Genomic DNA, 13267 nt, shown 5'->3' on the forward strand with positions numbered 1-13267 from the left:
AGGTGGCCAGCACCAGAATAAGAGGACACAGCCTCAGGCTGTGCCAGGGGAGATTTAGGCTGGAGGTGAGGAGAAAGTTCTTCCCTGAGAGAGTCATTGGACACTGGAATGGGCTGCCCGGGGAGGTGGTGGAGTCACTGTCCCTGGAGCTGTTCAAGGCAGGACTGGACGTGGCACTTGGTGCCATGGTCTGGCCTTGAGCTCTGTGGTAAAGGGTTGGACTTGATGATCTGTGAGGTCTCTTCCAACCCTGATGATACTGTGACACTGTGATAATAATCCCAAAGCAAAACACTAAGTTCTTGCAAAGGGCTGCAGCAGCTCTGCTGTGAGCACAGACTGAAAGAGTTGGAAGAGAAGAGGAGGCTCTGAGGTGACCTTATCGTGGCCTGCCAGGATCTGAAGGGGATCTACAAATGAGCTGGGGAGGGACTTTTCAGGCTCTCAGGGAGTGCCAGGACTGGAAGGAATGGAGCAAAGCTGGAGATGGGTAGGTTCAGGCTGGAGGTGAGGAGGAAGTTGTTGAGCATGAGAGTGGTGAGAGGCTGGAATGGGTTGCCCAGGGAGGTGGTTGAGGTCCCATCCCTGGAGGTGTTTAAGGCCAGGCTGGAAGAGGCTCTGGGCAGCCTGCTCTAGGGTAGAGTGTCCCTGCCCATGCCAGTGGGGGTTGGAACTGTCTGCTCCTTGTGGTCCCTTCCAACCCTGACTGATTCTACGATTCTAAGATCCCACCAAAGTAGTGATGGAGTTGTAATGAGATCTCTCCTGTCTCAAGTATCAAAATGTGAAATGTTTTTGCTATCTGGACTTGGGAAAGTCATCCAAAAAAAACCCCATGAAGAAGCCATGTGTGATATACTGAGACATTAAGGACAGGTGATCTGTCTCAGACTCAAAGACACAGTGCCCCAATTGAAGGCTATACAATAAAAGGCTGATTTGCTCAAAACTGTATTGCTTCCACTGGGGTCACAAAGACAAAGAAGAAATTTATCCACTGTACCCTACAGTGAAAAAGTGATGTGAGAACTTTCTTCTAGAAGATAAAAGCAGGAAGTATTCTACAGAGGTTGTGTCTTTCTTTTTTACTCTCTTCAGTAAGCATCAGGAAGAAAGTCTTCCTCCTGAGGGTGGGGAGGCATTGGAGCAGGTTGCCCAGAGAAGCCGCAGAGGCTCCAAGTCTGGATGTGCTGAAAGCCAGGTTGGATAGGACCTTGAGTAAGCATGGCAGGGAGGGTTAGAACTAGATGATCTTTAAGGTCCCTTCCAAACCATTCCATGATTGCATTAGTCCTTGTATGTGAATATGTGATGCTGCCCTGGATGTACTATTTTTGCTTGCAGCATCTCCAAGAGATGCTGAGAGATTTAAACCTATATTAGAATCATAGAATCAACCAGGTTGGAAGAGACCTCCAAGATCAGCCAGGCCAACCTAGCACCCAGCCCTAGCCAGTCAACCAGACCATGGCACTAAGTGCCTCAGCCAGGCTTGGCTTCAACACCTCCAGGGATGGTGACTCCACCACCTCCCTGGGCAGCCCATCCCAATGCCAATCACTCTCTCTGCCAACAACTTCCTCCTAACATCCAGCCTAGACCTCCCCTGGCACAACTTGAGACTGTGTCCCCTTGTTCTGTTGCTGGTTGCCTGGCAGAAGAGACCAACCCCACCTGGCTACAGCCTCCCTTCAGGTAGTTGTACACAGCAATGAGCTCTGTCCTGAGCCTCCTTCAGGCTGCACACCCCCAGCTCCCTCAGCCTCTCCTCATAGGCTTTGTGTTCCAGGCCCCTCACCACCTTTGTTGCCCTTCTCTGGACACCTTCCAGCACCTCAACATCTCTCTTGAATTGAGGGGCCCAGAACTGGACACAGCACTCAAGGTGTGGCCTGACCAGTGCTGAGTACAGGGGCAGAATAACCTCCCTTGTCCTGCTGGCCACACTGTTCCTACTGCAAGCCAGGATGCCATTGGCTCTCTTGGCCACCTGGGCACACTGCTGCCTCATGTTCAGGTGGGTAACCTAAAAGACTGAACTGCAGTGGTAGCTAATAATTAAGTTCAGAGCAAGTAGAAACATCTGTCATATTGCTCACCTGGAAAACCTGCCTGCTTTAAAACTTCCAAAGTCACACAGCACCCACTGGATGGCAGGGAAGGCTTTTATGCCCATTAAGCCATGAGCACAGCTCCCAAGCATCTGGGTTATTTGCTGCCTGCACCATGCTGCAGCCTTTCATGGACTTTCAGAAGCAGACAGTGCAGCAACAGCTGTGCTGCATACCACTACTGCTTGCCATGTCAACATACTTCCCTCAGACACCCTCTCCTCAGCATGAAACACTGACCTAAAGATGAAGAATGAGGAACAAGAAGAAATGATGGCATGATGGCCAGTAACCAGCTGGGGTTACCCTGTACTGACAGTTCAGGAACTTCAAACTTCTATCTCCATACTCTTCAACAGGTTTATGTTCAACAAGTTAGGATCATACTGCAGTAACTGAGTGAGGACCACAACACCAGATCCACTGGAAAATAGCAACTCAGCTCCACCTGCACAACCCTTCTGCCAAGTGTCCTCCCAGCTCCAGATCCACTGGAAAACAGCAACTCAGCTCCACCTGCACAACCCTCTCCCAAGTGTCTTCCCAGCTCCAGATCCACTGGAAAACAGCAACTCAGCTCCACCTGCACAACCCTTCTGCCAAGTGTCTTCCCAGCTCCAGATCCACTGGAAAACAGCAACTCAGCTCCACCTGCACAACCCTTCTGCCAAGTGTCCTCCCAGCTCCAGATCCACTGGAAAACAGCAACTCAGCTCCACCTGCACAATCCCTCTGCCAACCTAAGACTACCATGGCCATTAGACTTAAGATCAGGTCCAACTGTCAACCTAAGACCACCATGGCCATTAGACCTAAGATCAGGTCCAACTGTCAACCTAAGACCACCATGGCCATTAGACCTAAGATCAGGTCCAACTGTCAACCTAAGACCACCATGGCCATTAGACCTAAGATCAGGTCCAACTGTCAACCTAAGACCACCATGGCCATTAGACCTAAGATCAGGTCCAACTGTCAACCTAAGACCACCATGGCCATTAGACTTAAGATCAGGTCCAACTGTCAACCTAAGACCACCATGGCCATTAGACTTAAGATCAGGTCCAACTGTCAACCTAAGACCACCATGGCCATTAGACTTAAGATCAGGTCCAACTGTCAACCTAAAACTACCATGGCCATTACACCTAAGATCAGGTCCAACTGTCAACCTAAGACCACCAGGGCCATTAGACCTAAGATCAGGACGAACTGTCAACCTAAAGCTGGATGTTAGGAAGAAGATGTTGGCAGAGAGAGTGATTTGCACTGGAATGGGCTGCCCAAGGAGGTGGTGGAGTCACCATCCCTGGAGGTGTTGAAGCAAAGCCTGGATGAGGCACTTAGTGCCATGGTCTGGTTGACTGTCAAGGGCTGGGTGCTAGGTTGGACTGGATAATCTTGGAGGCCTCTTCCAACCTGGCTGATTCTATGATTCTACTGGATTTGCAGGTGGCTTACAGTCTGTTGAATTAGCCAGTGGGAAAATAGGGTCTGGTTGAACAGGCACTAATTTAACCATTTCAACTAGATAGAGTGAGAACACTTTGACTTTTTCATTGATTTAAATGAGAAGAGATCAAGTGTAAGGGGTTGAATCCCCATTCCTGGAGAGGTTTAGAAGACACAGGCATATGGTGCTAAGGGACATGGGTTTTAGCATGAGATTTGGTATAATTAGACAATGGTTGGGCTCAATACTCTTAAAGATCTTTACCAATCTAACTCTATGACTCAATAACAGAAATTAAGGTGATTCTACACAGTAGACAAGGGGGACAAGAGTCAACTACACGTAGTGTTTCAGACTGTTTCACTGACATGGTGGCCATCACTTCAGAGTCCTGTGCTGGTTCCGGTCCTTTCTTTTTCTTAGAAGAAAACTGCACACTGCAGTAAAGCCTTTCCTTCAACCTGGCAGTTGCTGTCTCCACTCATTAGGAAGACACCAAGCCCATCGCAGTGAGCTCAGTGGTGCAGACACCCAGTGGCTTCTCCTCTGCTTCAGAGATCCACTAGAGGGAGAGCTGAAATTAAACAACTCCTAGCAGGTGAATATGCCATCTGCAAGCAAAGAGAATCATAGAATCAACCAGGTTGGAAGAGACCTCCAAGATCATCCAGGCCAACCTAACACCCAGTCCTAGCCACTCAACCAGACCATGGCACTAAGTGCCTCAGCCAGGCTTTGCTTCAACACCTCAAGGCACGGTGACTCCACCATGTCCCTGGGCAGCCCATTCCAATGCCAATCACTCTCTCTGACAACAACTTCCTCCTAGCATCCAGCCTGTACTTCCCTCAGCACAACTTGAGACTGTGTCCTCTTGTTCTGTTGCTGGCTGCCTGGCAGAAGAGACCAACCCCACCTGGCTACAACTTCACTTCAGATAGTTGTAGACAGCAATGAGCTCTGCCCTGAGCCTCCTCTTCTCCAGGCTAAACACCCCCAACTCCATCAGCCTCTACTGACATCTTCCAGATATATAGTCTCCCTCTCTTGCATGTGACTCAAAAAAGAGAGCAAGAGAGCCCTAAGTAACAGCTGATTTACAAACCAAAAGCATGTCCACAAACCCTTTCATATTCCTCAGAAGTTGTCTAGATTTCTGACAATGGTCCAACTTGGAGCCACTGTTTTCCTTTCACAGCCAATTATCTACTTTCTCTCACCAAAACATTCTACCCTGCTTCAAACTAGCACAATTTCTGTGAACCTCTGGCACAAGGAGTTTAAAATTCAACCACAGCTTTATGAATTTCTGAACAGGATGCCCAGCCAGCATGAAAACTGCTTTCCTTCTATGAATAAAATATAACTTAAAGTAACCAAGCTAATAAAAGAAATGGCCAAAATGAGCAAACAGAGCAGAAAAAAAGGATGCTGCAACAATCAAGCTTTAATTGTAAGCAATTCTGGAGGAAAAAGGGACATGAACTACTTCTTTCTTTTGCTTGGGTTGAAGATGCTAAACAGCCATTTTAGATAGACTAGAAAACAACAATCTACATTCATTATTAGAGACAAGTTGCTGTCTTCAGGTAGAGAAAGCTGAAGGAATATCATCAGAATGCCAAACAGAAGTGCAGACACAAGAGTTTTAAACTCTAGCAGTTAAATTGGAAGAAACAAAACTATCCATAGATAATGTGCTGAGCAGCACCTACTAGCAGAAACTCCTTTCATAACACACAGCTGACCAAGGAAGACTAAGCTGTCCATAAAAACAGAGACAGCTGCAATTCATTTACTAATACTAGAGCCTCAGAGCCAGTGATCAGTCAGAGAATCAGTTAGGGTTGGAAGGGACCACAAGGAGCAGCCAGTTCCAACCCTCCTGCCATGCCCAGGGACACCCTACCCTAGAGCTGGCTGCCCACAGCCTCATCCAGCCTGGCCTTAAACACCTCCAGCCATGGGGCCTCAACCACCTCCCTGGGCAACCCATTCCAGGCTCTCACCATTCTCATGCTCAACAACTTCCTCCTCACATCCAGCCTCAACCTACCCATCTCCAGCTTTGCTCCATTCCTCCCAGTCCTGGCACTCCCTCAGAGCCTCAAAAGTCCCTCCCCAGCTTTTTTAAGGCCACTTTGGATACTGGAAGGCCACAAGGTCACCTGGGAGCCTCCTCTTCCAACTCTTTCAGTCTGTGCTCACAGCAGAGCTGCTTGCAGCCCTCTGAGCATCCCAGTGGCCCTGCTCTGGACACACTCCAGCATCTCCACATCCCTTTTGTAATGGGGGCTCCAGAGCTGGATGCAGGACTCCAGGTGGGGTCTCAGCAGAGCACAGCAGAGGGGGAGATCACCTCCCTCCACCTGCTGGCCACACTCCTCCTGCTGCAGCCCAGGCTCTGGTTGTCCCTCCGGGCTACAAGTGCACACTGCTGGCTCCTGTTGAGCTTCTCATCCAGCAGCACCCCCAAGTCCCTCTCCTCAGGGCTGCTCTCCAGCCACTCACTGCCCAGACTGCATTTGTGCTTGGCATTGCCCCAACTCAGATGCAGGACACTGCACTTGCTCTTGTTGAACCTCCTGAGGTTGGCTTGTGCTCACCTCTGCAGCCTGTCCAGGTCCCTCTGGATGGATCCCTGCCCTCCAGCCTGTCTGCTGCACCACACAGCTTGGTGTGGTCAACAAACTTGCTGAGGCTGCACTCAATGCCTCTGTCCATGGCACTGACAAAGATGCTGAACAAGACTGGTCCCAGGACTGATCCCTGAGGGACTCCACTTGGCCATGGACCCACTGACAGCCACTCTTTGGGTGTGGCCATCAAGCCAGTTCTTTATCCATCCAGTGGTCACCCATCAAACCCGTGTGTCACCAGCCTGGAGACCAGGATGTGGTGCGGGACAGTGCCAAAGGCCTCGCTCAGGTCCAGGTAAATGACATCAGTCTAAGGAAATATTCAGCTGTGTCCAAGATGTTGATGGCAGGGGGGAAATCACAATAAACAAGCACCAAGGACTCATTTCTAGCTGCACTTGTAGGAAAGTATACCAACTCTAGAAAAAAAAAAGTAATACATTACACTTGGAGGAAGCAGCCCAATTAGTTTGTTTCTGGGAGGTGGTGGAGTCACCGTCCCTGGGGTGTTCAAGCAAAGCCTGGCTGAGGCACTTGGTGCCATGGTCTGGTTGCCTGGCTAGGGCTGGGTGCTAGGTTGGCCTGGATGATCTTGGAGGTCTCATCCAACCTGGCTGATTCTATGATTCTATTTCCATCACTGAAGCAGAATGATACTTGATATTTTGGGTTTGTTCTCATAGTTTTTACACTGATAGACATGAGAAAAAATAACTATTATGTAGATCACACACTGACAAACCTCTCAGCTGATAAAACTGATGAAGACTTGAAGTATTCTCATACAGCTTCATTATAAATGTGTATCTTCAAGCACTGCCTGGAATCGTAACAGGCTTCCAAAGCAAGTCTAAATATGCTGTGTCCAGTTCTGGGCTCCTCAATTCAAGAGAGATGTTGAGGTGCTGGAAGGTGCCCAGAGAAGGGCAACAAAGCTGGTGAGGGGCCTGGAACACAAAGCCTATGAGGAGAGGCTGAGGGAGCTGGGGGTGTGCAGCCTGCAGAAGAGGAGGCTCAGGGCAGAGCTCATTGCTGTCTACAACTACCTCAAGGGAGGCTGTAGCCAGGTGGGGTTGGTCTCTTCTGCCAAACAACCAGCAACAGAAGAAGGGGTCACAGTCTCAAGTTGTGCCAGGGGAGGTCTAGGCTGGATGCTAGGAGGAAGTTGTTGTCAGAGAGAGTGATTGGCATTGGAATGGGCTGCCCAGGGAGGTGGTGGAGTGGCTGTCCCTGGGGGTGTTCAGGCAAAGCCTGGCTGAGGCACTTAGTGCCATGGTCTGGTTGCCTGGCTAGGGCTGGGTGCTAGGTTGGAGTGGATGAGCTTGGAGGTCTCTTCCAACCTGCTTGATTCTATGCATAATTATGATGGGTCTTGCAAGCAGCAGTGCAGGACTACTCATCTCCAGGCATCTTCTGAAGCGAGGCTGATAACACCAAGCTTTTTTTCCATCTTACTTGGCTGGGGGCTAGAGCACCTCTGTGTCTGTGAAACAGGTTAAGTGACAGATCATATCAGTCACAGTCCTTCTTGGCTGACAGAAGTGAGAGAAAAACAGTCATCCCCCCTCCCGTGCTGATAGTGTCCATCATCAGTTTGTGATACAGCTAAGGACTGCATTTTGACTTCTCTAACTACCCACCAAGTCAAACCACAGGAAGGAGGAACAAAGCCACTGCCGTACAATTTCAGAAGCCCTTACAGGTTACAGTCACTATCAAAGGTAATTATAGAAGGTATGTTCACAGAGTGGCAGAATGCCAAGTTGGAAGGGACTCCAAGGATGATCTGGTCCAATCTTCCTAGATGACAGTGGCAATTCACTAAGATAGCCCAGCACCCTGTCCAGTCTTCAAACTGTCCAGTGGCAGGGGAACCCACTACTTTCCCTGGGAGATGATTCCAATATCCAACTCTTCTCATGGAGAAAATCTGTCTTCCACAGTCCAGTTGGAATCTCTCCAATAGTAACTTATATCCATTAACCTCTGTCTTTTCCCTGTAACTCCTTGTAAGAAGGGAGTCTCCATCATCTTGGTAGCCATCATGTACTGGAACTTGGTAATCAGGTTTCTCCTAAGCCTTCTCAAGGCTGAACAAATCCAGTTCTCTCAGCCTTCCCTCATGGCTGGTCTGTTCTTGTCAGGCCTAAGTTCCAAAGCTGTTAAGAACTAATTAGGTGGACCTACAGCACTACAGCCAGTCACAACAGCATATTATAGTCTTATTCAACTCTAATTTAATCAACTACACAAAAAGCCACCTGAAAACTCCACCACCCTCAGCTCTCAGAGATTGGTATTAAATTGAATTGAACAAAGCAAACTCAAAGTGAAGAGCCACTCTGAAGATCAATGAAGAGACTGCTGGCAGAATGAATCAGAAGATGTCACTATTTGGGATGAGGAAGGGACTGTGATTTGCACAGTCGTTGCAAAGCCCAGCTCCCCTCCTCCATTTAGTAGATCACCAAAGAGATGCAACAGGAAAAAGATATTTGCATCATTTGCTTCTGTAGAATCACATTAATTCCAGGCTACAGTTTATTGATGCTTTCTATTATTAAAGTCACATTTAAAGAACCACCTAAAAACTACTTTGGTTTTATCCACGTCTGGATAAACATCTTAGTTCAATAAAATTTCTCCTACTGCAAAGTAAAACCATGCAGGTGTTAGTCCATATACCCTGTGCATAAAGCAGCAAGAGAGGTAGTCATGAGACAAATCACTGTAACCCAGGCAATGAAGGCACAGACACAGCAACCTATTAAACAATAAGCACTGTAATGCCTGCCCAGGCCACTCTAGCCACTCTGGTAGCTTGGGTTCAGCATCAGGAAGAGAAGTTAAAATTAAATGAGAGCAGCCAGGAAGAAAGGGACCTGAAGGTGCTGGTAGAGAGTAGGCTGAAGATGAGGCAGCAGTGTGCCCAAGTGGCCAAGAGAGCCAATGGCATCCTGGCCTGCATCAGGAGCAGTGTGGCCAGCAGGACAAGGGAGGTTATTCTGCCCTGTACTCAGTACTGGTCAGGCCACACCTTGAGTGCTGTGTCCAGTTCTGGGCTCCTCAATTCAAGAGAGATGTTGAGGTGCTGGAAGGTGTCCAGAGAAGGGCAACAAAGCTGGTGAGGGGCCTGGAGCACAAATCCTATGAGGAGAGGCTGAGGGAGCTGGGGGTGTGCAGACCTCATTGCTGTCTACAACTACCTGAAGGGACATTGTAGCCAGGTGGGGGTTGGCCTCTTCTCCCAGGCAACCAGCAATAGAACAAGGGGACACAGTCTCAAGTTGTGCCAGGGGAGGTATAGGCTGGATGTTAGGAGGAAGTTCTTCACAGAGAGAGTGATTGGCATTGGAATGGGCTGCCCAGGGAGGTGGTGGAGTTGCTGTCCCTGGAGGTGTTGAAGCAAAGCCTGGCTGAGGCACTTAGTGCCATGGTCTGGTTGATTGGCTAGGACTGGGTGCTAGGTTGGACTGGATGATCTTGGAGGTCTCTTCCAACGTGCTTGATTCTATGATAGGCAAAAAGAAACCTTATACCTTTACCTACCTACCCTTTCTATTTTGGCCTCGTATGGTGCATAACAGCACAAGCACTGCAGAATATATCATCCCTGGCCTACATGGCTTAGTTTCAAAAGCTGTCTTGAAAGAAGGACTATCAGAATGAAAAACAACTTGATAAAACTACCTTATTTTGCTTTGCTTGAGATACTCTGCAGTCTTGCTTTTACAAAAGAGGGAAAAACAACCTGCTACAGAAGTACTAGCTCTTGTTACACCAGCAATCTTTAAAGTTTAATGAGGACAAAAGAATTCTATTTGGTTACAAGAATACAAAGATCCCTTTTAGTCATTTGAAATAAAAACTCTGTGTGTGTGTGTCCACTGATCAACTTGCTGTAGAGCCCATCCAGAACACACAACAGACAACACTTGAAAACTGAAAGCTGCTAATTTTTCTATCCATGTTTTAAACCAACTATGTCAACCTGTTTTCCAGACAAATTAAATGGTAAATCTGTTCTCAGAATGGTACATGGCCATATCTGAATGTTACCCCTGGATCAGGTGAGAGAGTGACTTGCCATTGGAATGGGCTGCCCAGGGAGGTGGTGGAGTCATCCTCCGTGGAGGTGTTCAAAAGAAGCCTGGATGAGGCATTTAGTGCCATGGTCTGGGTGACTGCAGAGGACTGGGTGTTAGGTTGGCCTGAATGATCTTGGAGGTCTCTTCTAACCTGGCTAATTCTATGATCCAAGGTATCCAAGCCAGAACTATCAAAGAGGATGACCTGAATCCCAACATTCAGTGCAAAAGAGGTAAGGTGTTCATAACAAACCAGCACTCAATGAGAAGCAAAAAACACCACCACATATCCAGAACACTGTATGCCTGTGGGAATCTTGACAACTACTCTGATTAAGAAGTATTTTGGTTTTGCTTCCTTTAAAGTGAAGTTAGTGAGCTACCTGCCTGAACATGAGCCAGCAGTGTGCCCAGGTGGCCAAGAGGGCCAGTGGCATCCTGGCCTGCATCAGAAATGGTGTGGTCAGCAGGAGCAGGGAGGTCATTCTGCCCCTGTACTCTGCACTGGTTAGACCACACCTTGAGTCCTGTGTTCAGTTCTGGACCCCCCAGTTTAGGAAGGACATTGAGATGCTTGAGTGTGTCCAGAGAAGGGCAATGAGGCTGGGGAGAGGCCTTGAGCACAGCCCTACGAGGAGAGGCTGAGGGAGCTGGGATTGGTTAGCCTGGAGAAGAGGAGGCTCAGGGGAGACCTTATTGCTGTCTACAACTACCTGAGGGGAGGTTGTGGCCAGGAGGAGGTTGCTCTCTTCTCTCAGGTGGCCAGCACCAGAACAAGAGGACACAGCCTCAAGCTGTGCCAGGGGAGATTTAGGCTGGAGGTGAGGAGAAAGTTCTTCCCTGAGAGAGTCATTGGACACTGGAATGGGCTGCCCGGGGAGGTGGTGGAGTCGCCGTCCCTGGAGCTGTTCAAGGCAGGATTGGACGTGGCACTTGTGCCATGGTCTGGCCTTGAGCTCTGTGGTAAAGGGTTGGACTTGATGACCTATGAGGTCTCTTCCAGCCTTGGTGATACTGTGACACTGTGACTCTTACACGTAATAGATCCCATAAAAACCTGATTTCCTTGTTGGGAATTGCATTGACACGGATGGTAGGCAGTTTGGAAAATTACCCCAATGGTGAAAACAGCTAGGGGCAGAATTTCAATTAGGCACAGGCTGTAGTGACTTTTATGCATAAATATTTCCCCTTTTTTTCCATCTCTTCATCTGAACAACCTTTAAAGAAAGTTAAGAGGCTCTTACCAGCTTCCTGTGAATTTAATACTTCTAAGGCATGCATCATGGCACTTGCGAAGACGTTGGCATCTTCTTTGCTGCCAAAATTCAGACCATACACCTGCCTAGCATCACGCCACTGGTGGAAGGTCTGTGTAGCTTGATTGTACTTCAGCCCTTTTGGAATGGCACAATTTATTACCACCTATAATCATCAAACAAACAAACCACAAAGTTAAGTTGACAATCCCTGTTTCGTCCCATGTTTCAGCTTTGTGTAGATTTGATTCCTTAGCCACGTGGGTGAATTCAAGACATAATAAATCCACAATATGATCACCATGCTGAAGCACACAACCATTTCAATCCCAGTGCCAAATGAAAGCAGTGATGAGAATACACAAGGGGACTAATGAGATATTTTCCATCACTTTTGTAGCTTAAGCTTTCTTATTTCAAAGGCTGCAGTGATGTTTTGCAACAGTAATGCAGCAATAGCAACAGTTCTAATTTCTAGCAGCAGAGTGCTCAACATGAATATGTATTCAGATTTTGGCAACCTCAATGTCCCATTAATTTCACAGAGTGCTTGTTCAAACTGTGCTTTTCTAACCAAGTTACTACCTTCTTTCTGTGGCTCTTGTGCTGCTTTCATTCACAGTTTGCATGGACTTCTATGAATCACAAGGGATCACTTTGGCAAGACCATTTTTGCTCATACAAAAGATGACAAATTATATCTAGTAGGATAATCATTTATTACAAGCCATCCACTAAGAAGAACCCACTCCACTTGGATAACTACATCCTCTCACCTTTTTCCATTGAATAATGGGGGGAAAACCCTACATCTGTTCTCAGATGAATGCACAGAAACTTAATTGCTTGGAATAAGTGTTTAATGTCAAATAGTATGGGAGATGATCAGTTGATGCTCCAGGTGTGTGATAATGCTGGTAGAGGGGGAAACATATAGAAGACCTCCTCAAAGACAGAGCTTAGCTTTTTAACTGTGCCAAGTATCAAAAGGCAGAGCATTATTTCCAGAGTGCTAAGTCTGCCACTTGGTCAAGATGTAACAACTCCATCAAGGAAATCAAAATATAATCCTTATTGCTCCCTTCTCAATCTCTCATCCTTGTAGATAATCAGCATTATCAAATGTCAGAAGGTGTTTTTAATGAAATCACCTGGAGAAAGGAGATACACATCCAGCTTTTCATTACACAGGAAAAGCCACCAGAGAACTGCCAGTAGCTATATCAACTGCAGCTGACAGCACTGAGTACAGGAGAAGAAAGTTTTTAGGTTGCCACTGTGCCTTAAAAAGAATCAGGTTACTTCTGTGTACACCTCTGGCCTTTATATCTGTCTGGAGGAATGGTTAAAAGGGCTTGGAGGTACATGAAGTGCTTAGTTTGAAGGAAAAGCCACACTAGAGCTCTGTTACTTCAGTTAAAAGGAGAACTGCTCCCAGTTGCCATCATTTTCCTGAAGACTTCTCAATGTTTAAATAAAAAACAATCACAATCTGCTAAAAATTAGAATCATAGAATCAGGCAGGGTTGGAAGGGACCACAAGGATCATCCAGTTCCAAACCCCTGCCATGCCCAGGGACACCTTACCCTAGAGGTGGCTGCACACAGCCTCAGCCAGCCTGGCCTTAAACACCTCCAGCCATGGGGTCTCAACCACCTCCCTGGGCAACCCATTCCAGCCTCTCACCACTCTCCTGCTCAACAACTTCCTCCTCAC

General features: G+C 47.6%; 1 protein-coding gene across 5 annotated transcripts in view; it reads right to left on the reverse strand.

The window, feature by feature from the left end:
* Positions 1-13267, reverse strand: part of ENAH (ENAH actin regulator) — a 151357-nt gene that overhangs the window by 56479 nt on the left and 81611 nt on the right. For all 5 annotated transcript variants that reach the window (XM_064164592.1, XM_064164595.1, XM_064164596.1 and 2 more), the window contains exon 3: positions 11539-11716. In XM_064164592.1, the coding sequence (XP_064020662.1) occupies positions 11539-11716 (178 nt within the window). The remainder of the gene's footprint in view (positions 1-11538; positions 11717-13267) is intronic.

This window comes from Pogoniulus pusillus, chromosome 25 (genome assembly GCF_015220805.1).
Source record: "Pogoniulus pusillus isolate bPogPus1 chromosome 25, bPogPus1.pri, whole genome shotgun sequence".
Classification (NCBI taxonomy): Eukaryota; Metazoa; Chordata; class Aves; order Piciformes; family Lybiidae; genus Pogoniulus; species Pogoniulus pusillus.